Source organism: Hyperolius riggenbachi, chromosome 3 (genome assembly GCF_040937935.1).
Source record: "Hyperolius riggenbachi isolate aHypRig1 chromosome 3, aHypRig1.pri, whole genome shotgun sequence".
NCBI lineage: Eukaryota > Metazoa > Chordata > Amphibia > Anura > Hyperoliidae > Hyperolius > Hyperolius riggenbachi.
Window position 1 is genome coordinate 470,877,596 of NC_090648.1, and position 25,757 is coordinate 470,903,352.

A 25,757-nucleotide genomic window follows, 5' to 3' on the forward strand; every position below is an offset into this window, starting at 1 on the left:
CACATCCCCATATCATCCCAGAATGCCTCGCACACACCACATCCCCATAGCATCCCACAATGCCTCACACACCACATCCCCATAGCATCCCACAATGCCTCACACACACACCACATCCCCATAGCATCCCAAACTGCTTCACACACCACATCTCCATAGCGTCCCAAAATGCCTCACACCACATCCCCATAGCATCCCAGAATGCCTCACACCACATCCCCATATCATCCCAGAATGCCTCGCACACACCACATCCCCATAGCATCCCACAATGCCTCACACACACACCATCCCCATAGCATCCCAAAATGCCTCACACACCACATCCCCATAGCATCCCACAATGCCTTACACCACGTCCCCATAGCGTCCCAGAATGCCTCACACACACTACATCCCCATAGCATCCCAGAATGCTTCACACACATATCCCCATAGCATCCCAGAATGCCTCACACACCACATCCCCATAGCGTCCCACAATGCCTCACACACCACATTCCCATAGCATCCCAGAATGCTTCACACACATATCCCCATAGCATCCCAGAATGCCTCACACACCACATCCCCATAGCGTCCCACAATGCCTCACACACCACATTCTCATAGCATCCCAGAATGCCACACACACACCATATCCCCATAGCATCCCAGAATGCCTCGCACACACCACATCCCCATAGCATCCCAGAATGCCTCACACACACCACATCCCCATAGCATCCCAGAATGGCTCATACACACCACATCCCCATAGCATCCCAGAATGCCTCACACACATAGCAACCCCATAGCATCCCAGAATGCCTCACACACCACATCCCCATAGCATCCCAGAATGCCACACACCACATCCCCATAGCATCCCAGAATGCCACACACCACATCCCCATAGCATCCCAGAATGCTTCACACACCACATCCCCATAGCATCCCAGAATGCCTCACACACCACATCCCCATAGCATCCCAGAATGCCTCACACCACATCCCCATAGCATCCCAGAATGCCTCACACCACATCCCCATAGCATCCCAGAATGCCTCACACCACATCCCCATAGCATCCCAGAATGCCTCTCACACACACCACATCCCCATAGCATCTCAGAATGCCTCACACACACCACATCCCCATAGCATCCCAGATTGCCTCACACACACCACATCCCCATAGCATCCCAGAATGCTTCACACACCACATCCCCATAGCATCCCAGAATGCCTCACACACACCACATCCCCATAGCATCCCAGAATGCCTCACACACCACATCCCCATAGCATCCCACAATGCCTCACACCACGTCCCCATAGCATCCCACAATGCTTCACACCACGTCCCCATAGCATCCCACAATGCCTCACACCACATCCCCATAGCATCCCAGAATGCCTCACACCACATCCCCATAGCATCCCAGAATGCCTCACACACCACATCCCCATAGCATCCCAGAATGCCACACACCACATCCCCATAGCATCCCAGAATGCCTCACACCACATCCCCATAGCATCCCAGAATGCCTCACACCACATCCCCATAGCATCCCAGAATGCCTCACACCACATCCCCATAGCATCCCAGAATGCCTCTCACACACCACATCCCCATAGCATCCCAGAATGCCTCGCACACACCACATCCCCATAGCATCCCAGAATGCCTCGCACACACCACATCCCCATAGCACCCCACAATGCCTCACACATACCACATCCCCATAGCATCCCACAATGCCACACACACACCACATCCCCATAGCATTCCACAATGCCTCACACACACACCACATCCCCATAGCATCCCACAATGCCTCACACACACACCACATCCCCATAGCATCCCACAATGCCTCACACCACATACCACATCCCCATAGCATCCCACAATGCCTCACACCACATCCCCATAGCATCCCAGAATACCTCACACCACATCCCCATAGCATCCCAGAATACCTCACACACACCACATCCCCATAGCATCCCAGAATGCCACACACACACACCACATCCCCACAGCATCCCACAATTCCTCACACACACCACATCCCCATAGCATCCCAGAATACCTCACACCACATCCCCATAGCATCCCAGAATACCTCACACCACATCCCCATAGCATCCCAGAATATCTCACACCACATCCCCATAGCATCCCAGAATACCTCACACCACATCCCCATAGCATCCCAGAATACCTCACACCACATCCCCATAGCATCCCAGAATACCTCACACCACATCCCCATAGCATCCCAGAATACCTCACACCACATCCCCATAGCATCCCAGAATGCCACACACACACCACATTCCCATAGCATCCCAGAATACCTCACACTCACACACCACATTCCCATAGCATCACAGAATGCCACACACACTACATCCCCATAGCATCCCAGAATGCCACACACACACACCACATCCCCATAGCATTCCAGAATGCCACACACACACCACATCCCCATAGCATCCCAGAATGCCTCACACACCACATCCCCATAGCATCCCAGAATGCCACACACACACACCACATCCCCATAGCATTACAGAATGCCACACACACACCACATCCCCATAGCATCCCAGAATGCCTCACACACCACATCCCCATAGCATCCCAGAATGCCTAATACACACCACATCCCCATAGCATCCCAGAATGCCTAATACACACATCCCCATAGCATCCCAGAATACCTCACACCACATCCCCATAGCATCCCAGAATACCTCACACCACATCCCCATAGCATCCCAGAATACCTCACACCACATCCCCATAGCATCCCAGAATACCTCACACCACATCCCCATAGCATCCCAGAATACCTCACACCACATCCCCATAGCATCCCAGAATGCCACACACACACCACATCCCCATAGCATCCCACAATTCCTCACACACACCACATTCCCATAGCATCCCAGAATACCTCACACTCACACACCACATTCCCATAGCATCACAGAATGCCACACACACTACATCCCCATAGCATCCCAGAATGCCACACACACACACACACCACATCCCCATAGCATTCCAGAATGCCACACACAAAAATGTATGCAGCTTGAATATGGACTAATCAAGTTCCACCAACATTTGATTGGTCCATTTTCAAGTCTCGTATGTTTGACTACAACCTGCATCATGTCAGATTTGCATCTCTTTGACCATCCCTAGTCGCTACCTTCCCTGTACAGTGCTGGTTATTAACTAAGTTCTGCATGGCAGCAGCACAGGCCCTGGTCACCAGGTCAGTATTCTAAATATTGTGGATTGAAAGTGAATATTGGGCAGTCTTCACCTTGTGGTAACCCCAAGTCAGGCTCAGGGTGGAAAAAAGAAGGCAGGAGCGGTAATCCCGAGCCTGACTCCGGGTAGCCTCCGGGAGGTTTCTGCAGAGTCTGTAGTGCAGCAATTGGTTCAACTCGCCTCTCCAGGATCCAGATGCTAGTAGCCATTCTTCCAGTCCTCGGAGGCTCTGCATCCCTTGGGTGAGATTGACGTCTCACCCTGTGACTCGCACCTGTGCAGTAAAGCAGACTTGATCGGGTTTAACTATTTCCACTGGAGCCCGAGAGGGAAGCTTGTACAGCAGGAACACAAATGGGTAACTATTGCCCCAGCTAAAGCGCCTACCATGCCTGCGCCAAGGATTTTCAGTGCTGCCAGCACTGGATCCCTAAGGCTGAAGCGAATGGGGGAAGCCTCATTAGAATACAAAAGCTTCTCCCTCCTGAGGTAAGTATCCCATAGGGTAAGTTTTTCCTTACAGGATTACTTTAAGAAAATGACAGAACACACTACTAGTGATACTTGCCACTCTAAGGGCCGGTTCACACGGACGCTTGGCGGCGTCTACCGCCAACCGTTCCAGGCCCATCGGCTAAACGCTCCCATTCAAGTGAATGGGAGCGTTTAGCATTGCGCGGTTACCGTCGATAGCATAAACGCGGCGTTCCAATCCCGATTTAACATGTCGTTTCGGCCGTCCCTAGAAGCCGCATGCGACGTCCAGGGACGGCTAGCCGACGCGGCTTCATGTCCCCCTGCGGGGACGAGAAAAGCCGATCGCGGCGATCTCTGTACTGCCACCACCGAACGGGACGTCACAGGACAACGCGACTTCCTGGCTGCCCCAACGCCGTCTGCCGTCCGTGTGAACCGGCCCTAAAAAGTTATGCACAGTATACATGTCTATCTTGGCTGTTTTGAGTTCCTTTTTGAGTAAGTAGTCCTTGCTATTTAGGAAGTAATACCTAGAGCTGCTTCCTCTGCACAGAACTCACCTTGAAGATTATTTGCTCATAACCGCAGCTGTGGTTCCATTTACTCCAACCGAATAGAAAGGATGGTGATAGCAGCGCCATTTCCATGTAAGCCATTTTCTGTGTCTGTTCATTCTAGCAGAAGACAAGAAATGACGGTCAGAGAGTCAGCCAGCCAAGGCCAGAAAGGAGGATTCTGGGAAAAGAGCAATGTCCTGTTCAGCTGTCCTGGCTGGAACAGAAAATGGATGCAGGATCTGGTTTACTAAAGGCCCCCAAGCTGCAGATCTGAGAACAGGAATGCTCATTTTTCCTGCATCATGCATATTTGATTGACCTCTACATCTAAATGTTTGCCCATTAAATCTGTCCTCTTCCTGATTTATATTCACTGGTGGTGACATCTTTACTGCTGGTATGTGCAACATTGCGGAATGTTTGTTACGAACAGGAAGCTTTGAATGTAGATGATATTTATTGGGTAACTTAAAAAAAAAAAAGAGTGCGCTTTCTGTTAATAAGCCTTTCTCAGACTATCTTCCTGTATGCTGACAAAATGTTAGCAGAGACAGCTTATATACATTCCATTCACCATCAGGATGCATAAGATTGCTTTGCAAACACAAATAAATGTCATTCAGATTAGTTAGCCATCAGTAAAAATAAGTTTTGAAACAAGATAATACCATTTATTGGCTAACACAGTACAGCACTCTACTGTTGATAGTGTTTATTGGCTAACTCAGTTACTCAAACTGGGTACCGTGGTACCCTGGTGCGCCGCGGCTGCCTTTCGACTCACATGTCCCTATTCTATTTCTCCTACCCATCGCATCTCTCACCTGATCCTGGTAGCCCAGGGAGTTCAGCAGCTTCTCCTCTCCCTTACTCCTGCCCTTGTGCTGTCTTTTCCTGATTGTGTCATTACACATGACCGGCACTAGGAGGAAGAGGGAGAGGAGGCCTTCCCAGGATCAGGTGAGACACGCGATCGGCTTCCGCTCCTTTTAACTCTGCATGGAGCGAAGGAGGACACTGGACACGAAGGAGGACAAATAGGTATAAGGAAAACATGGGGGCAAATGAGGACACAAAGGGGGACAGAGGAGCACACAGGCGACAATGCTTAAAATGGTGAGTGTGCATTTTGGTAATTGTTTTTGTCAGGGCGTGCCTTGACCTGGAAAAGTTTGAGAATCTCCCAGACTGCACTGTGAGGTGAAGGCTTTGTGATATCATAGCCTAGGCTGAACACCACTGTGAGGAACATACCAATATACATCAATATATAGCTATAGGAGGGCAGGGATACATACCAATATAGAGCTATAGGAAGTGTTCCTGATGCTGAAACCAGGATAATTCATGTAAAAGTGGGAATCCTGAATAATGTACTGCATTCTACTATATGTAACTATGTGGCAGCCATTGCACAGCAGCCAATTCACCAACCTTACAGCAGCTGTGCTCTGATATCAATCTGCTAATTTCAGCTCAATGCTGCGCTGATTATTTGCATTGGCTGTACTGATCATTATGAGTATAGTGGCATTGAGTGACTAATTTGAGCGCCAGTAATAGAGGTCAAATTAGAAAAACAACTGCTACAACTTGGAGAGGGAATAGTATTTAGCACTGGCAGGAGTTTGGTTTCAGTAGGGTGAGCCGTTTTTTAATGTATGCTTCTAGTATGACCCATGTGAGGAGCCGCAGCTCTCCTCACACGATAGCAGACAACAGTAGTATAAGGTATTTGTACCTTCTTGTTTACACTGACGTATCTCACAGAGTCCTCTTCCGGGAAGAAATTCAGTCCGGCTCTCTTCATGGCTTCTCTCAGAGCCAGCGGAGTCATCCACTTCCCCAGCAGGAAGGAGAGATCGGCGTCCGAGTCAGACATGGTGGCCAGTCTGCACTGATCATCCTGCAATACACACACTGTGCTCATTACAGCCCACTGCTACAGATCAGCCTGCAATACACACAATACTGAGCTCCAATTTAAAAAGATTTAAATGAACCTCCCCACATGGAAGGTTTTAAACTGAGTGTGCCGTTGGTGGAGCCAGGGGCCAAGGGGAGCATCATTACTTACCTTGGCAATGCATGCTGGGAGATGGAGTCCATGCATGCTCATCACTGCTGGGAGACACAAGCTGTGGTCGCTGCAGCCAGACAGAGAAGATGGGGCATCCCAAGGGGAGGGGAGAGGGGGGGGGAACCAGAGGAACAGCACTCCCTTTTTTTTTCCCCAATGGGGACAAAACACAGTATTTTTGTAAAAGCATGCATTTTTTTCCCCTCTAGGAAAATGTATGCAAATCACATACTATACGGGAAGATTCAACATGCTGTACGATTCTAAAAAACGTAACGTTGGAAATCACTAATTGCGATTTGTCATGCAGCGCATAGACTTTCATTAAAGGGAACCTAAACTGAGAAGGATATGGATTTTTCCTTTTAAAATAATACCAGTTGCCTGGCTATCCTGCTCATCCTCTGCCTCTAATACTTTTAGCTACAGTCCCTCAACAGGCATGCAGATCAGGTGCTCTGACTTAAGTCAGACTGGATAAGCTGCATGCTTGTTTCAGGTGTGTGATTCAGCCACTACTCAGTCAAAGAGATCATCAGTAGTGCCAACCAACTGGTATTGTTTAAAAGGAAACATCCATATCACTCTCAGTTAAAGAGAACCAGAGATGAAGCACCCTCATGTATTTTACCTTATAAATCAGTGGGAACATGACAGTAAACACCTAATCTGCTCTTTGTTTCATTGTTCTCTGTTTATTTTGCCTGTTATCACCTCTGATAAGAATCCTGACTGAGCATTCAGTCTGGCTTTGCTACAGAATGATTATAGCTGAGACTGTGTTCTTTGGCGTCTTTTCAAGCCCAAGCCTGCCCCCTGCTGGCTCTGCTCAGGAATCATTATAGCGGAGTCATTATAGCAAAGCCAGACTGAATGCTCAGTCCGGGATTCTTATCTCAGCTGATAACTAGAGATGTTGCGAACTGTTCGCTCGGCGAACATCTCTGGGGCTTTTCCTACTTCCGGGTCGCACTGACCCGGAGTAGTACGCCTGCGCTGCCCGGCAAAGCGCGTCCTAGATCGCGCTCCTGTTGCCGGGCACTCTCTGCGCATGTGCGTGACGTCGTTCATGACGTCACGCACATGCGCAGAGAGTGCCCGGCAACAGGAGCGCGATCTAGGACGCGCTTTGCCGGGCAGCGCAGGCGTACTACTCCGGGTCAGAGCGACCCGGAAGTAGTAAAAGCCCCATGCTTTCAGAGATGTTCGCCAGCGAACCGTTCGGGAACCGTTCGCTACATCTCTACTGATAACAGACACTTTTAGCAGTGAGGCTGAAACAGAGAGCAGGGTAAATGTTTTCTCTAATGTTCCCACTGATTTCTATGGTAAAATACATGAAGGTGCTTCGTTTCTGGTTCACTTTAAGGTTCCCTTTAATTGCAATTTGGTGTTTATTTTCCACTATGCATGCGATTCAAACTAGTGTGCTTCCAGCCCTAAGGCTAGTACACACTAGCAATTTTGATTGGCCAATGATTGGTCAATTTTACCACCTCCATGTAGTATGAGGGCCAAACAGATTTTCAATTCTATGCAGATTATATAGGTAAATGGTCATACTACATGGACGTGGTAAAATTGGCCTATGATTGGTCTATCAAAATTGCTAGTGTGTACTAGGCTTTAATGTTCACCAAATCGCCTTTCAATATGGAAAATATGTTAATAAAACTTGGTACACACATCCAATTTTGATTGGCCAACCATTGACCAATTTTACCACCTCTATGTAGTATGAGGGCCACCAGATTTTGAATGCTATGAGCAGATTGTATTGGGGAGCTCTCATACTACATGGACGTGGTAAAATTGGCCTATGATTGGCCAATCAAAATTGGATGTGTGTACCAAGCTTAAGCCATATCAGACTTTGTTCCTAATTATAAACGTGCTTGTGTCTTCTGATGCATGATGTACATTTGATGCGTTCATGTAAAAAACTTTGAACTGTCTGAAACAAATGTCACATCCTGTCAGTGATTTTAGCCTGAACAAGCCCATGGATTAAAGTACATTCTGACTTTTTTTATTTTGCCAATATTAAAAACTAACCAGCAGTTACAAGCTAGGATTGAAAGCTGCTATTTAATTGCCCTGGCAGTATGATTCCTTCCTGATTTTAGGGTCTAAAAGTGGTACAATTTTTTCAAGTGCTTTTAGACCCTAAAAGCAAGAAAGAAAATCATACCACGAGAGACTCTGGAGAAGCCCCTGCACTTACCTCCGGGTGGCGCTGTAATCCTATAGTGAGATTGCTGGCTGTTGTCATGACAGCAATCGGCTATCTCACCAAAGGGGATGCAGAGACTCGGAGGAGAGGAAGAGGAAGGCCGCCAGCATCTGGATCGCCCGGGAGGTGAGTGAAATCGCCTGCTGTGCACAATGCTCTGCATGGACCTACCGGTGGCTTCCACGAGTGTAGCTCGGGGGTACCGCTCTGAGCTGCAGTTTTCCAGCCCGAGGTGGTTAAAGCAAATGTGAAGCGAGCTCAAAAAAAAAAAAGGTAGATACTTGCCTATATAGAGGGAAGGCTCTGATCCCATAGGAGTTTTCCCAGTCCTCTGCATGCCCTTGGTCCACCATTGTCCCCTATTGAAATGTCACACTTTTAGGGGAGGTTTCGCAAGCACTTTTGTCACCGGGTGCATCCGAAAACAAGTGCATCCATACCGCGCATGCAGAAGCCGGGACTCGCGCACGTTCAGTACGTACGTACTCATCTTTGGAAGTACTTAGGGACGCAAGTACTTTCGAGCCCTTCAGGAGGACACCCGAAGGTGTATTTGACCAAGTAACTATACTGGGGCCCAACAGTGGAACGAGAGCATGGCGAGAGGGCCAGGAAGCTTCTATACTTTCCAGAGCCTTCCCTCTCCATTTATTTTCTTTTATGTTGCTTCAGATTTACTTCAACATTCAGTTGCTGATGAAAAGCATCCCTACAGAATGCTGCTACCACCACTGTGCTTCACAGTGGGAACGGTATTCTTGGGGTGATGGGAGATGTTGTCATCACTGGCTTATGCACAAGTAGGATCATGCACAGTGACAGGAAGTGATGTCATACCTCATCTATGTACAACTTGTTAAGATACCAGGAAGTGATGTCATGAAATACTCTCGTGGTGTGGGTACTGGTGTCACTAACTGATGAGCTCTTTACCTTGATCTCTATGTGGATATCGGTGAATGCTGAGGAGATCATCAGCGACACCTCATTCATCCCGCTAGGCCTCAGTTCCCAGGACTCATACGGCATGTTGAGGTGGGCATCCTGGATCAGTGAGAAGGTGTAAAAGGCGTCCATCTTGAATGATAACTGCCTCAGCTCTGGGTTGTAGCTTTTGTCCATTATGAGGTCTGTCTTCCAGTTCTTGTCTGATGTAAAAAAAAAATCCAGGTCACTAGATACAAGCAGTCAGTGGCGTAGCTAAGGAGTTATGGGTCCCTGTGCAAGTTTATTTTTATGTTTGATGGAGTAAACCAAGACACAGAAGTTTAAAAAGTTTGAAGCACAATTGAATGAGAGCGCAGTATCCATGGGATTGGTATACAGTACAGGGAGTCCCCAGCAATGCTGCAGGTTGGAGGTTCGTATTGGCAGGCATTCACAAGTCAGGAACTCCCTGCATTTGGACTATACAGGCCCATACACACGTCTGATTTTTTTCCTGGCAGATCGCTCAATACCAGTCTTATCAGCCAAACGACGGACTGTACACACGCCTGATTTGACGTCTGGACGACTGAACGATGGGACGTCCAAACGACCCGTCGTTTAAAAAAAAATCAGACGTGTGTATGGGCCTTAAGACGCAATTACTTTTTTCCCCTACTTTTGAGGGAGAAAAAGTCTTATAGTCCAAAAAATACGGTAACCACAATATCTTTTGAAAACAAAATTGAGTGATAATTGAACAGTGTATGGCCAGTTTTAGAGGCAGATGAGCGGAAGGAAATTTGCATTGTTTACAAGGAAATAAATATGGTATGTCAGCCTCCTTCTCTCTTTAGGTGTGCTTTAAAGGGAACCTAACCAATACCAGTTGCCTGGCTGTCCTGCTGGTCTATTTGGCTGCAGAAGTGCCTGAATAACACCAGAAACAAGCATGCAGCTAATCTTGTCAGATCTGACAAAAATGTCAGAAACACTTCATCTGCTGCATGCTTGTTCAGGGACTATGGTAAAACGTATTAGGAGGCAGAGGATCAGCAGGACAGCCAGGAAACTGGTGTTGGTTAAAGTAAACCTGAGAGATATACTGTACATACCTGGGGACTTCCTCCAGGCCGACCGCTCCCTCGCCATCCTCCTCCGCTTCCTGAATATTTTGAAATTGGTCCTGGAAAGTCCTCTGGTCCGCGGCATACTACTCCAGACTGCTCCTGCGCCGACTGGAGGATTTTCCGGGGGGAAATTTCAGAAGATCAAGGAGGTGGAGGAGGATGGCGGAGGAGCGATTGGCCTGGAGAAAGCCCCAGGTACATTTTAACCACTCTACAACTGCCTAATGCCGATCGGCGGCCGCAGAGTGGCTCCCCCAGGACCGCCTAACGCTGAAAAGCGTAAAATCCTGGGGGAGGAGATTAGTGGGGATCGCGCATCCCCGCTTGAGTGACAGAGCTCTGCCAGTGGCGATTGTTGCTGGCAGACTATAAAAAAACCTGTATGTTTGTTGTACAGCGCTGTGACCTACTGCAGCGCTGTACTGGGGACAGCCCTGTCACTTACCTGTCCCCTGGAGCGGCTCACTACCCGATCCCCTTTTATAGGCTGATGCCTATGAGAGAGGATCGCCCTGATTGGACCTCGAGGGGAGGGAGGGAGGGGATATGGGAAAAATATATAGTCAATTTTATTTAAAATAAAAGAACAAATAAATAAATAATAATTAAAAAAACCCGAAGCCTGCAGCAGCAATCAGAGCCCACCAACAGAAAGCTCTGTTGGTGGGCAGAAACGGGGGGCATACTCATTTGTGTGCTAAGTTGTATGGCTCTGCAGCGAACTGTTACAGCTGCAGAGCACTGAATTGTGAAAAATAGCCTGGTCACTGGGGGGGGGGGGGGGGTGTAAGCCTGTAGTCCTTAAAGAGACTCAGAGTTGTATTAACATCATAAATAGATGACTTAATAATAGATTAAATAAGCGCAAGCACTGCGCTTGCGGCGACTGGCCCTGACTGGCCGACGTTACTAGACCCGGTACCGGCAATAGAGAAGGCTGAGGATAGCGGCGTGGGAGTGATCCATGCTGATGAGCCCCATCCCCAGGTATGTATATATTTATGTTAATTCATCTCTGAGTCTCTTTAAGTGGTTAAAGGACAAATGGTGAAGTGTTAAATGTATCTTTACTTACCTGGGGTTTCTTCCAGCCCCTAGAAGTCTTCTGGGTCCCTCACCGCAGCTCCAGTGTTCCCCGGTGTCCTACTGGCCGCCTGTAATGCTCGCGGACCCACTGGTGGGTTGGCGATACTGCGCATGTGCCCACTGCACCTGCGCAGAGTACGGACACTATACATACCTCTCATCCCCTTATACTGTAAGCTGGAACAGGCAGGGCTCTCCAATTCGTGTTTTCTGACATTGTCTTGTATATATATTCCTATTTCACCTCCATACACAATTTACACAATGTGCTGTCCTGATGCTGTATTATCTGCCTTTCACTTGTAGTTGTAAATTCAGCAAAATAGTCTGGCCCAAGATGCTGGCGAGGGAGTTGGAGCGGTTGAGTGTGTCACCACTTCCTCAGAGGCCCAAATATAGTATTTGGGACTCTGATGAAGTGGTAGCGTGGCAAAACAACTGTCAGGCCATTGTTGCTACACCCCACTCCTAACCACTGTATCATTTACCAAGCTGGAAGTAAAGGTGCGTTGTAAAGGGTACAGTGCCTCATTCCTTCCTACTATGCATTTTATTTGTAAGGGTTACTGCATGTATCATATTATTCTGTACAGCCCCACAAAAGTTGATGGACCTATATTAATCAATTACAATGACTATCCGAGTCATTCATGAATACATCACTTTCTGAGATCAACAAGGTAGACGTCACTTTGGGGCATCACTAATTAACAGGTGACTTTCTGAAGTCATTAATGTCTTTACTTTCCGTAGTCAGTAATGAAATGATTGATTTTCATGCTTGTTACACACAGTCACTTTCTGAAGCCAATAATGAATACATTACTTTCTGGGTCCCATCTCGCCACTTGAGGGTCTTCAAAAAACACAACGTCATTCGGGACAGTGATGGAGATGCCAACCGGAGGAGAGCTGAGACCCTCCAAGTCCTTCTCTTGCAGCGACACCCCCAGACTGGTGCTCAGCGTGGACTCCTGGGGGTACGGCTGCCTCTGCAGACCCCCTTCTACCAGCTGCAGGGAAACAGTCAGTTTGTCATCAGATAAAAGGTGGGAACAATAACTGCAAAATGTGGTGCAAGATGTAGGCAGGGAACACACTAGGCAGAAATGATAGCGTTGCGGAAAATGCAGCGAAAATGCACACAATGCAAGTCAATGGGCCGCATGTAAAAATGCATATACTTGCGTTTTGCAATGAGCGTTTTTTAAAACGCTGGTTTTGTTGCATATTTTTCAAAAACGCATCAAAAACGCACATAATGAAAGTCAATGGTGACGCAGAGGTTTTGAGTTTTAGTGCGTTTTGCATATGTGTTTTTTTAAAAATAAGTTTGATGATGTATTTCCGCTTCCTATTGACTTCCTAGTGATTTGCATAAAACGCATATCAAAAATGCATGCAAAACGCATATTCGTTTTGTATAAACGAACCACAAACGCATTAAATCGCACGCAAAATGCAAGAAAAACACATGTGCTGGGGGGAAAACACAAAACGCAAACGCTCAGAAAATGCATGGATAATGCATTAAAAAACGCACAAACGCATATGCATCAAAATGCTACGTTTCCCGCACTGCCAAGTGTGCACCCAGCCTGATCGCAAACCTAAAGTGAGTGGTATATGGAGGCAGGACTGCCAGGCAACTGGTATTGCTTAAAATTACATAAACATGTCAGCCTCCATATCCCTCTCACTTCTGGTGTACTTTAAGGAGAGGAAAACCTGCTGAGAACAGGAAAACCTGGGGGGGGGGGGGGGACATTCAGGGGTGTATGAGGGGGACAGTATACAGTCCTTCCACATACACACATGGAAATACTCTACTGGGACAATTCACATATACACAGAAGGCTCGATCTGATGCTCCATACATAGTGCAATCTGATTATGTATAACACAAAGAAGCAACAGATCTGACACAATTTAAATTTATTATTCAGATAAGCCATAACGCTTTCCACACACCATACAATCTCACTTGTACAGCCTGGTTTAAGCATATTTAGCCTGTTTGATCAGGGAGGACAAAGGCTCGGAAAAATTAGACGAGAATTATTTTTTTCTGACCCGGGAGGCGAACTCCTGGCCTTATGCTTCACAGGGAGAGGCAGTACCTCTGGGCAATATCATCTGATTGTGCCTTCTTCTCCCCCAAAAGTGTGTGTGTGGAGGTGGGGAGGGGAGTCACTGCTTATAGGCCTTGTAGGTCTTATAGGCCTGCCAATACGAACCTCCAACCCGCCACTCCCTGTACTGTGCCCAAGCAGAGAAGGACACAGGGGGACAAACGGAGGACACAGGGGGCAAAGGGACATAGAGGAGGACACAAAGGGGCATAGAGGAGGAAGGGGGGACACAAGGGGGGGGACAGAGGAGGACACAGGGAGACACAAGAGGTACAAGGGGGTATAATCTACAAGATGTCCCTTCACCATGGATGCACTAGGTTTAGTGTATATTTATTTTCCCCCTGGTTTTTGTCCTCTAAACCTAGGTGCGTCTTATGGTCGGGAGCATCTTATAGTCCCACAAATATGGGTACATTTTTATGAACTGAATGATCAGATTGCACTGTGTGAGGTGAGGTTGGTTGATTTGCTGGCCATCAGACTTGCAGGCCTGCAGCGAGGTCACTGCCAGGGCCAGATTCCTGGAAAGGCCACAAAGGCCTGGGCTATAAGCGGCTGCAGTGTCTCAGGGGCACCGGGACATGAAAGAGGGGTTGCTACATAATGAAAGAGGAGGCTGCAAATGGGGGCAGCACCTGAAAATGGAAACTGATGCCCAAGGGAGCTGTACATGAAACAGAGGGGCTGCTGAGCATGCATGATTGATACACATGGAAGAGGGGGCTGCAAATGGGCTGCTGCAAAAGAAAGGGGATCCACAACATACCTGGCCTAGGCCTAGGTACACAAAGTATAAATATGGCCTTGGTCACTGCTCCTCACCTGCACCATGGTCCAGCCATTCAGCTGCTTGCACTGTGGGGGCAGAACAAGGACATCAAAGAAATAGACTCCGCCCAGACAGGTGAATTGCCGCAGATCCACAACATCATCCTCCAGCCCATCCTCCGGACTGAGATGGTTCAGCACAGGGGATGGCGACTGACCTGCAACGAGAATGATTTTATTTCCCGGTGATCCCAAACTGCCGACCGGTGTGTCAATCAGAAATTGTGCTGCAAAAATATGCCAGCCCTATGCATAGGATGGCACTGAGAGAGTGCCCCGCCCTCCACTGTACATTCCAATTCTAATGCTGCCCATACACTACACAATGTGGTAGGTAAACAGGCGTAATGCAGAATATACATATTTTTTCATATATTACCTTTCCTAATTGTTTACATGACATGAGTCACAGTTATAAAACACTTCAAAATATATTATTTGGCTGGTCTCAATGAAAAGGACACCCTACATGCCATATTTCATTAGAAGTTGGGAATGAAGTGTACCATTATTGCCAGCCTGTGCATTTGTAGCGCCTAGATGGGATCGGTATGGTGCACAGTGTGGGGACCCCAGTGCTGTATACACATTTCTAGCTATGCATCTATACAGCATTGTGTCCACATCTAATCACTATGGGTGGCAGCCATTAAAACCTAACCACATTGGGTTAATGTGACACTTAGTTTAAACTTTATTTTTTTTTTTTTACATTTATAATGAATAAATGCTGCTCTAGCTTTTACTGCAGGAAGCAACTCTCACGTCCTGCAATCTTTAGAGGCCAATAAGGATGCGAGTTGTCACATCAAAGAATCACTTAGACCCGGTTCACATTTGCGTTTTTTTACCAAAACGGACCAGATGTCCGGATCCGTTCCGTCCAGAGCCGGTCCGGATGCATCTGGTTGCAATCCGGATCCGGTAAGGATCCGGTCCGTTTGCATCCAGATTTTCATCCGTTACGGATCCGGTTGCTATCCGGATCCGTTTTTTAAAGAGATAAGACTATATAAATTATTGGGGTCTGGGAGGTCTGCAGAAGCCCTGGAGTCATTGTTGGAGACAGCCTGACGTGTGAAGACCATCCTTGGATAGAGAGACTACAGTTTGGACCATGGATCCAGTGTATTTTTACTAATTTTACCTGGGAATTGTCTCCTTTTTAATTTTTACCTACTACTATGTGGGAAGGAAGCGTGCTCCTCGCAGGAGATGGTAGGTGCACCCTCTACTCATGAGAAGGCAAAGGAAGGGAGAGTTCCAGAAACTTAGACAACACCCAGAGAAGTTCTACAACTATACCCGGATGTCCATACCCCTGTCAGTATCCAGACCTAAACACACCACTACCACTATCCCTAAACACCCCACCCTCATCCCCACAACACCTCACCCCTGTATACCTAGCTAAACACACCACCCCCACCCTCCACAAAACACCCAGACCCCTCTAAACACACCTCCCCCATCCTCCAATGCTGGGCCCATGTGTCACCATCCAAAATGATCGCTATCACCATAGAAAACGCTACAGAAGTGGGGTAGATAGGCCGGATTTTATAGCCAGTGTGTTGTGTCATTTCAGTTTCTCATTGGTTTCTGCTGTGCGGATGGTGTAGTCAGGATCCGGTCCGGGTGCGGCGGCTGGATGAAACGTACGGCAAAAATAGAGCAGGTTGGAAAAATTCGGACCGTGGCCCAGAGTCCGGATCCGGTTAGTGAGGAACAGACGAGTGTGTACGGATCTATAGAGTTACATTGGATCGCAAAACGTCCGTTCCGTTTGTACAGTATACGGTCCGGATCCGGTCCGGAAAATCCTGACGGCGAACGCCAATGTGAACCAGGCCTAACTCTGTGGGATAACATTTGGCAGCTTCTAACTGGCTTTGAATGAGAACCAATCAGAAACCAGACAGCGGCTTCTGATTGGTTTGGTCCAAATGGGGGTGCAGTATGAAGATTTTGCACAGGACACCATGAACCCCTAAGTCGGTCCCATCTCTAACCTTCCATCATGTCTCCAGCGTGACTCTCTGTTGCAGTTTCAGCCTCATTTGCGATCTTCTCAGTATCGTTAGTGGTCTCAGCTTCAGTAGCCGGCTTCTCAGCCTCACTGACGGTCTTCTCCTGAGTCTCGTTCACATTCTCAGTGTCTTCCCTGGCGGACATCGAGCTGAGGACACTCTGGAGAGAGATGAGACCCCTGCTCAGTGAAACAAACCTATCAGCTGTTTCTAGCCATTTTGGTGCTCCAGGCAAGACACTTATTGCCCCCCCCCCCCCCCTCCCAATCTAGTAAATAGAAAGATCATAGCCTACATTAATTAAATATGCGGGTACCAATACCACATTGATAGGCTGCACCATATCAAACACTTCCTAAAAGTGTTATATTAGGTGTGTAGCCAATAATATATACAATATATTGGAAAGCCAAAATATCTGAAACAATAAATGCAAACCAAACCAGGTCCCCTTTACATACATATTCATACAAATATTATGTATTGGAACAGTCTCCCAGCAGCTCTCAATAGAGGACACCTCCCTCTGCCCCTCTTTGACAGATAAGCCCTCCATGAGGAAAACAGGCATGCAGATGATTTGGTCTTTGTACTGCAAGCTATTGGAATAGAGTGGGAGGAGTCTAGTGCAGGCAGTTTTATTCCTCACTCACCTTCCTCCCCTCAGACTTAGTCTCATCACCCATTGCAGTAACACCTTCAGGTGCCTCTCTCTCCTCCTCCTCCGTCGGTTTCCACTCTCCGGCACTGCTGTCTGCGTCTAAGGCGTTGGTTGCTTTGCCCTCCTCGGACTCCACCACGTGTGGCATGTAGGTGGGACTTTGGCAAGACAGGTGGTCATACCTGGTGTGTAGGATGCGGACGGCGATGTTGCTGAGCGCTAGAGGCTTCGGCAGGTTGAAGGAGACAGCTTCTTCCTCAAAGTCATAACCTTTGAATCTGCAAAGAATAAGGCCTTAAAGTGGATACCAGATAAAATGTGGGTCATTATTACTGGCCTCCTTGCATTTATTAAAGGACTACTATTGCGAAAATCGTAAAATGTAAAATACATGTAAACACATACAAATAAGAAGTACGTTTCTTCCAGAGTAAAATGAGCCGTAAATTACTTTTCTCCTATGTTGCTGTCACTTATAGTAGGTAATAGAAAGCTGACATTTCCGACAGGTTTTGGACTAGATAGTACAGAGGTAGTGGTGAGTATTGTCACATACATATAATAAAATCTAATAGACTGTATATTTTTATTAATAAAACAGCTGAAGGCTCAAAAATTGGAAGACCTATTGTTAATTCAGCAGTGTGCATTACCACCAACAGCATCCCCCCAGCAGCATAACGCTTAAGTCACAGCTCTGACCTGAGTGCTATGCTGCTGGGGGATGCTGTTGGTGGTTGTGGGTTCTTTATTATTTTCTGCACTTTTATTAGCTCCTGACGAAATCTAACTCAGATGAAGCATGTTGAGCACTGTTTAGCACTGTAAATATGTATTGCACTCCCTTATCTATGTACCTTCTCGCAGCCTAAACCTATTTGTGGTGTGGGAGAGAGCCAGAGGTGACCATTGAGGGTTCAGACAGACCGTGAGTCATAACGATACATTATCGGCTCTCTTCTGACCTCATGTCTCAGTCACAAGTGGTTATACTCTAAATCCCCCCCCCCCCTCCCATTGGCAGTATATCTGTCAGTATTGTACACTTGTGCGTTGTAGACCTATGCTCATTGTTTGGGGTCTAAGGGCCAGCTACACCCCACTCACTGTGCACTCAGCCCGCAGCTGGTAGCAATACGATGCATGTGTGGATGTGGGGGGGATAAGCAATGACACCCATCCTGACAATGCTGAATTAGCAATAGGCCTTCAAATTTTTGAGCCTTCAGCTGTTTTATTAATAAAAATATACAGTCTATTAGATTTTATTATATGTATGTGGCAATACTCACCACTACCTCTGTACTATCTAGGAATTTTGAGCCAAAATTGACTTCCGTGTGGCATGTTATTTTCCTGTACACTATCGGCTTTGTTTTCACAGGTTTTGGACTAGCCCATCTCCTCATGGGGGATTCTCATGGTTTTGTTTGTTTTCAAAAGTGGTCACACTGGTACTCAGCCGCTGAGTGGGAAGCCTGACTTCTCCCTCCCTTCCTCTCCCTGGGTCCCCCTTCCATGAGTAAGTGCAGTGGTGAGCCTGAAATACAAACAACTCACCTCCTTCCATGCTCCATGCGCCGATCCCTTGCCGCTGGGCTCCTCCTCCTGCAAATTCTACACCCTCGCCCTGGGTGCAATTTTGGCCTAGAAAGTGCCCTGTGTTCAACATTGGCTGAGGTTTAGCTAGGTAGTACTGTTGTACTTTCTATTTATAATACTGTGGCTCCTCTTTAAAGTCGAAAGGTGGCAAAAGACACATAGGCTGCCAGCCAATGTGGTAAACAGACTTATCCCTCTCTGCAACAAGTGTGTAACAGTGGTTACCCACAATGCATCACTACTGAATATGCAAAGGATTTCTTTATGCCCCTGAAGCCAGGCTTACATCCAGAGCCGCTGGTGTATAGCAAGCCTATAGCTATAAATGTCACAGAGCCACATCAACCCCACATGCAGACAGCCTGTTTCAGGCTGTTGGTCCTCCTCAGTACATGGCAGGGATTGATATGGCTCTATGGGACAGGGCTACTGGAACACAGACAGTAATATATCTCTCCTTTGTCATAGCTGAAATTCCATATACAGCCAGCAGGAGGCATGTGAGTCCTGTTCTATCACCTTGCAGATAAATGTTACACCTTGTCATACCTCGGATTCTTGTTCAGGTTGGCCCAAACACAAAGCCTGACGTTTTGATTCTTTATGACCTTCTGCATATTCCCTGTATCGATGTCTGACAATGCTGCTGCATTCTGTAATAAAAAAAAAAATAACAGAAGATAAACTGGAATAAAGCAAACTCAGGGGGGGATTACAGCTGCCCAGAATCCCCCCTCAGACCAGGGCCGGTGCAGTGTCTGGGGACAGGCACAAGCTGAGACACCAGAATATCTGCAGAGTCAGGTATGAGCACAGCCCTGTGCCCTGCTGTGTGATTGCTTCACTTTCCCTTCCATTACCAATGTTGGCTGTCCTCATTATTATCTGTATCCAAACTACTGGTCGATCCCGTTGTCGATCGGGAGCAGATCGGACATTTAGGAAATAATTGTCAGATCCTGTCAGTCGGACAAGAAATTGCATTATGTGTACCCAGCATGATATCCTACCATATTATTATACTGTATTGTGCGTGATTGTGGGAGACCCTTCAGGAATCCCCACCTTCAAAATCCTGGGTTTGCCCCTGATACAACCTACAGTAATTGTTCCAGTGCATGGCTAAATTAAAGAGTGACCCCGAACGATAACGGTACTTCTTCTTTAGAGCTGTAAGGAAATAATCCACCTGACAGGTTGATTTATTGGGGACTTCCTTTCCGGATTTGCACAACTAACACAACCCCTTACCAGGGATTCCCCTCCACCTACCATATCGTTATTTATTGTTTTATCTCTCTGTTATTCCAATGGTTAGGTGGTTGCATACATAAGTTCCCAGCTCTGCACACCTGCCACATACACTCACCTAAAGGATTATTAGGAACACCTGTTCAATTTCTCAATAGAAATATCTAATTAACCAATCACATGGCAGTTGCTTCAATGCAATAAGGGGCGTGGTCCTGGTCAAGACAATCTCCTGAACTCCAAACTAAATTTCAGAATGGGAAAGAAAAGTGATTTAAGCAATTTTGAGCGTGGCATGGTTGTTGTTGCCAGACGGGCCGGTCTGTGTATTTCACAATCTGCTCTGTTACTGGGATTTTCATGCACAACCATTTCTAGGGTTTGCAAAGAAGGGTCTGAAAAGGGAAAAACATCCAGTATGCGGCAGTCCTGTGGGCGAAAATGCCTTGTTGATGCTAGAGGTCAGAATAGAATGGGCTGACTGATTCAAGCTGATAGAAGAGCAATGTTGACTGAAATAACCACTCGTTACAACCGAGGTATGCAGCAAAGCATTTGTGAAGCCACAACACGTACAACCTTGAGGCAAATGGGCTACAACAGCAGAAGACCCCACCGGGTACCACTCATCTCCACTACAAATAGGAAAAAGAGGCTACAATTTGCACAAGCTCACCAAAATAGGACAGTTGAAGACTGGAAAAATGTTGCCTGGTCTGAAGAGTCTTGATAGTCATAATTTGGCATAAACAGAATGAGAACATGGATCCATCATGCCTTGTTACCACTGTGCAGGCTGGTGGTGGTGTAATGGTGTGGGGGATATTTTCTTGGCACGCTTTAGGCCCCTTAGTGCCAATTGGGCATTGTTTAAATGCCACGGGCTACCTGAGCATTGTTTCTGACCATGTCCATCCCTTCATGACCACCATGTACCCATCCTCTGATGGTTAGTTCCAGCAGGATAATGCACCATGTCACAAAGCTCGAATCATTTCAAATTGGTTTCTTGAACATGACAAGGAGTTCACTGTACTAAAATGGCCCCCACAGTCACCAGATCTCAACCCAATAGAGCATCTTTGGGATGTGATGGAACGGGAGCTTCGTGCCCTGGATGTGCATCCCACAAATCTCCATCAACTGCAAGATGCTATCCTATCAATATGGGCCAACATTTCGAAAGGATGCTTTCAGCACCTTTTGAATCAATGCCACATAGAATTAAGGCAGTTCTGAAGGCGAAAGAGGGTCAAACACCGTATTATTATGGTGTTCCTAATATTCCTTTAGGTGAGTGTACATTATTAGTGAAAAAAATCTATGCAAGTCAGCACAACAATGCTTTGACGTGTGCTGTCAACACAAGTTAATACATGTTAATTAATCGCCTCTAAAGGTGGGCATACATCAGGCGACTTGGCGGCTGATTGACCATTCGATTCAATTATTATAATCGGAAGAAAATCAGTGCCGCCAAGTGCATGCCCGATCGACCATGCGACCAATTTCAGCCTGAAATTGGCTGCATTAACCCCCTCCCGACCGCCTAACGCCGATTGGCGGTTGGAGGGTGTCAGCTACAGGACCGCCTAACGCCGATTGGCATCAGGTACTCTCATAGGTACATGATCTTAGTGCTGGATCTCGTAGGGAGGGAAGAAATAAAAAAAATAGCTATTTTTATTAACAAAAAAAGAAAATACTTTTTAAATTAATAAAAAAAAATTGACAACGCAGCAGCAATCAGATACCACCAACAGAATTTAAACTCTGTTGGTGGGAAGAAAAGGAGGTAAGATTCATTTGGCTGCTAAGTTGTATTGCCGAGCGATAGACTGTTAAAGCTGCAGTGTGCTTAATTGTAAAAAATGGCCTGGTCACCAGGGGGGTGTAAGCCTGTGGTCCTCAAGAGGTTAATTGGTCGGTCATGCTGCAAGATGTAGGGTCAACTTGCTTGATCGGGTGCGCAGCGATAACAGCGAGCGATATCGGGACGATCGATGAACATGACGAAACCCCGGCGCTGTCTGCCCTAATGTTAGATGTGCCCCCCGGTGCCCAGTGCAGCCTATACATTACCTCCACTTGCTCCGGGCTCCCAATGTTGTCCATACATGCGCGTCCCGTGTGATTGCCTAGTAAGGGCGCGTGTGGGTGTGACACACGTGCACATGTTACTAGGCAATCATGCGGCACGTGTGTACGGACAGCAGAGGAAGCCCGGTGCAAGCGGAGCCCGAAGACAGGTAATATTTAAAGTGCACTGGGGGGGGGGGGACATTAAACATTGGGGGGGGGGGAGGGTCGGGTTGGCAAGGTGGTAAGATGCGGCATCACTAGGCCGACTCCTGATCAGTTTTAGCATGAAAACAAAGTTCTATTCAGTTAACACTTAAAGTTCTATTCAGTAAGGTTCCTCTAAGTCACACTTCCCAACATGTAAATAACACACGTGATGCATGAGAAGCCTACTATACACTGAGTGACTCACACTTTATTACTAATAGGACATCAAGAATGGGCTGATCTGTACCTTCAGCAGATGTTCGGTGGCCTCATTGAATTTCCTCTGTAGCAGATTCTGCAGCTGCTGGACGGTGTATGTGAACTGCGCAGCTTCACTCTGTGGGAGATCCTCCGTGGGGGTGTCACTAAGGAGGAACTCCAACTCTTCAATCAGCTAGAAATCCAACAGGAAGTCTCCATTAGTCACTTTACAATGGAGCATTTGACAAAGGGCCTACCTGCCCCAAACATGATGCTGACTGGTTGGTGCACTGCTGGGTAATGACACAATAATAGGACATTTTTTTGACCATGGTTGAGCCCCAGTCTCTGCATTCTTTGAACATTTTCCTATGGCCATTGAGGGGTCTTTATACCGGTGTAGCTCACTACCAATCACTTACTAAAGTAGGAGTCCTTGGAATCTGTGCGTTTTGAGGAACTCTAACTCTTCAATCAGCTGGAAATCCAACAGGAAATTTCCAACAGTCGCACTTCACAAGCCTAGTGGGTGTCAAGGGGCCCACCAGCCCTCTGACATCTCTCCACTTCAGCTTACCAAAAATGTCACAAGGGGGGCCCAAATCTACTACCTTGCCTAGAGCCCCATTACATCTGAATCCATCTCTGGGGTCAATTCAGACCAGATCCACTGCTGGTTTGTCTGGCAGATTGGATGGCAGGGGACCAATGGACACGCACAACAGACCCATGTTTCCCTATGGTCCTATTCACAAACCCCATTTTCACTGGATCCAGTTTGTGTTACTTCAATGAACAATCCTAACCTGCATAATAAAGGTATACATTCATATGGTACAATTCATGCTATAATAAAAACAAACTTTTTCATAATTACTGTAATTATAAAACTGCCTTTTAGGGATTAAATATAAATGTTCATGATATAATTCTGCATAAAACTGCAATTCTTTCTAAGCCAGATCAGAGTTTACAAAAGCTGACGCGTTTCGCAGAACAACATCTGCTTCTTCAGAGGTAAAGTCAGCCATGCTTGTATAACACTATGTATACTGGCTGAAATGAGGCCACTGAAGCGAGGTATAGAGTAACAAATAAGTGGTTCGGACATGAGTGACCACCAGAATGGTCACGTGTGGATCCTGCTCTTTACTTTCAAATCAGCTCAAAACTGCTTGCTTTCGTGGGAGAATTATACAATAGACATTTTTATTTAGTCCTCTAAGAAGATATTTTATAAAATGATGAAAAGATTGTTTTTATTATAGCATGAGCGGAACTGTCTGTGTACATCTTCATCCTACTTCACCATAAATAGCCATGGGCAGGAGCGGTATGACAGCGAGGCTCCATAGCTTTGTATTGCAATGAGCAGTACACAGCTTGTATTTGCGATGGGGAGAGGGACATCACATGGGATCTCTGCTGATATACGGTATATATGATGTAATATCCAGGGAACTACGGCAGCAGGTGGTAAGTGGTCAATCGTGTAGATATCGATCTTTTACTAACTCTATACCTCCGTTATTATCTATAATGTACCAGAATTGTGAAGCTCAAGGAGGGGTAAAGTCAGGAGAAGATAGTAGGAGAGAAGGGGAGGAGAATAGGGAAGGGCGTGTAGAGGAGGTTAGGGGAGAGGAGGAGAGAAAAGGATCAGAGGAGGGGGGTAAGGGGAGAGAGAGGAGAAGAGGGGAGGGAGGGAGGAGAGAAGGGGTGCGGAGGAGGGAGGAGAGAAGGGGTGCGGAGGAGGGGAGTAGAGGTTAGGGGAGAGGAGGAGGAGGAAAGGGGAGAAGAGGAGAATATGAGGAGAGGAGAGAAGGAAAGGGAGCAGAGAAGGGAAACGGAGGAGGGGAGGGGTTTGTAGGAGGAGGGGAGGCGAGAGAAGGAGTGGATGAGAAGGGGAGCGGAAGAGGGGAGTAAAAGGGAGGAGCAGGGGAGGAGAGTAGCATATGAGGAAAGGAGAGAAGGGGAGTGGAGGAGGGGACAGAGGAGGTAGAGGTGGTTAGGAAAGAAGAGCAGGGGAGGATAGACGGTAAGCGGAGGGGGAGAGGTGGGTAAAGGAGGGGAGGAGAGAAGGGAAGGGGAGTAGAAGAGGTAAGGGGAGAGGCGGAGAGGAAACGAGGGGAGGGCATTGGATGGGGGCAGGGGAGGTGAAGAGGGGAGGGGACTCACTCTGAGGACCAGATTGCTCTTATTCAGCACAGACTGGAAGTCCTCATCCTTCTCTTCACTCCACAGGCTCATGTAGGTGTTAATCTGCTGGCGTATGGTGGGATCTGGGCTCCCATCACAAAGCATGTAGCGATCCCACTGTGAATATCAACATCAAGAATATAAATTAAATCTCCAGATATAAAAGCAAATAAAGAAAGATTTTGGGAATGCAGTACAATACATCAAAGAGGAATTTGGAGATATTGGAAAATCTCTAGACACATCCCCGACCCTCCACTGATCAAGGTTCGCTGTAAATGAGGTATAAACTGATATTATCCATTAGGATTCAGTGTCAGCTGGAGATAAACATCTAACAGTCATCACTAGGGATCATGGGAAGTGTAGTCCTGTGTCAAACAGGTATTTAGAACAGGAGGCATCCCCAACTCATCATGAAGATAATCAAATCTATTTTACGGCACTGGCAAGCATTATTTTTTAACCATTCGTAAGACAAGGACAACCAAGAATGTGTATGTAAAAAAGTAAAAGTTACAATCGGTAGAGGAAAGCTTCTGGGTAGTCCAAAGGCTTCCTAAGTCCTCACTGACCCACCTCTGCTGGCCAGACAGTCAAAAAGGGTGCAGAAAATTTGGGCACAACATGCCCCACCTAAGCCATAATTGAAATACAGCTATAGCGGCGTTCAGACAGTAATTTGGGCGCCATCAAAAGACGAAGCCCAAATTACTATAAAAACAGCATAATTCGAATTACGTCTTCTACTGTGTCCACGGCGGCCTGGAGGGGGAAGAGTAACTAAC

The 25,757-nt window shown here is 47.0% G+C and overlaps 1 protein-coding gene across 4 annotated transcripts in view; it reads right to left on the reverse strand.

Annotated features, from left to right (window-relative positions):
- The window catches only part of DNAI7 (dynein axonemal intermediate chain 7), a 169,162-nt gene that overhangs the window by 126,273 nt on the left and 17,132 nt on the right, over positions 1 to 25,757 (reverse strand). For all 4 annotated transcript variants that reach the window (XM_068278018.1, XM_068278017.1, XM_068278016.1 and 1 more), the window contains 10 exons: positions 24,949 to 25,086; positions 22,817 to 22,963; positions 19,579 to 19,682; positions 17,420 to 17,705; positions 16,749 to 16,926; positions 14,731 to 14,894; positions 12,600 to 12,786; positions 9,564 to 9,778; positions 6,059 to 6,223; positions 4,321 to 4,434 (listed from right to left, as the gene is read on the reverse strand). In XM_068278018.1, coding sequence (XP_068134119.1) covers positions 4,321 to 4,434; positions 6,059 to 6,223; positions 9,564 to 9,778; positions 12,600 to 12,786; positions 14,731 to 14,894; positions 16,749 to 16,926; positions 17,420 to 17,705; positions 19,579 to 19,682; positions 22,817 to 22,963; positions 24,949 to 25,086 — 1,698 coding nt within the window. The remainder of the gene's footprint in view (positions 1 to 4,320; positions 4,435 to 6,058; positions 6,224 to 9,563; positions 9,779 to 12,599; positions 12,787 to 14,730; positions 14,895 to 16,748; positions 16,927 to 17,419; positions 17,706 to 19,578; positions 19,683 to 22,816; positions 22,964 to 24,948; positions 25,087 to 25,757) is intronic.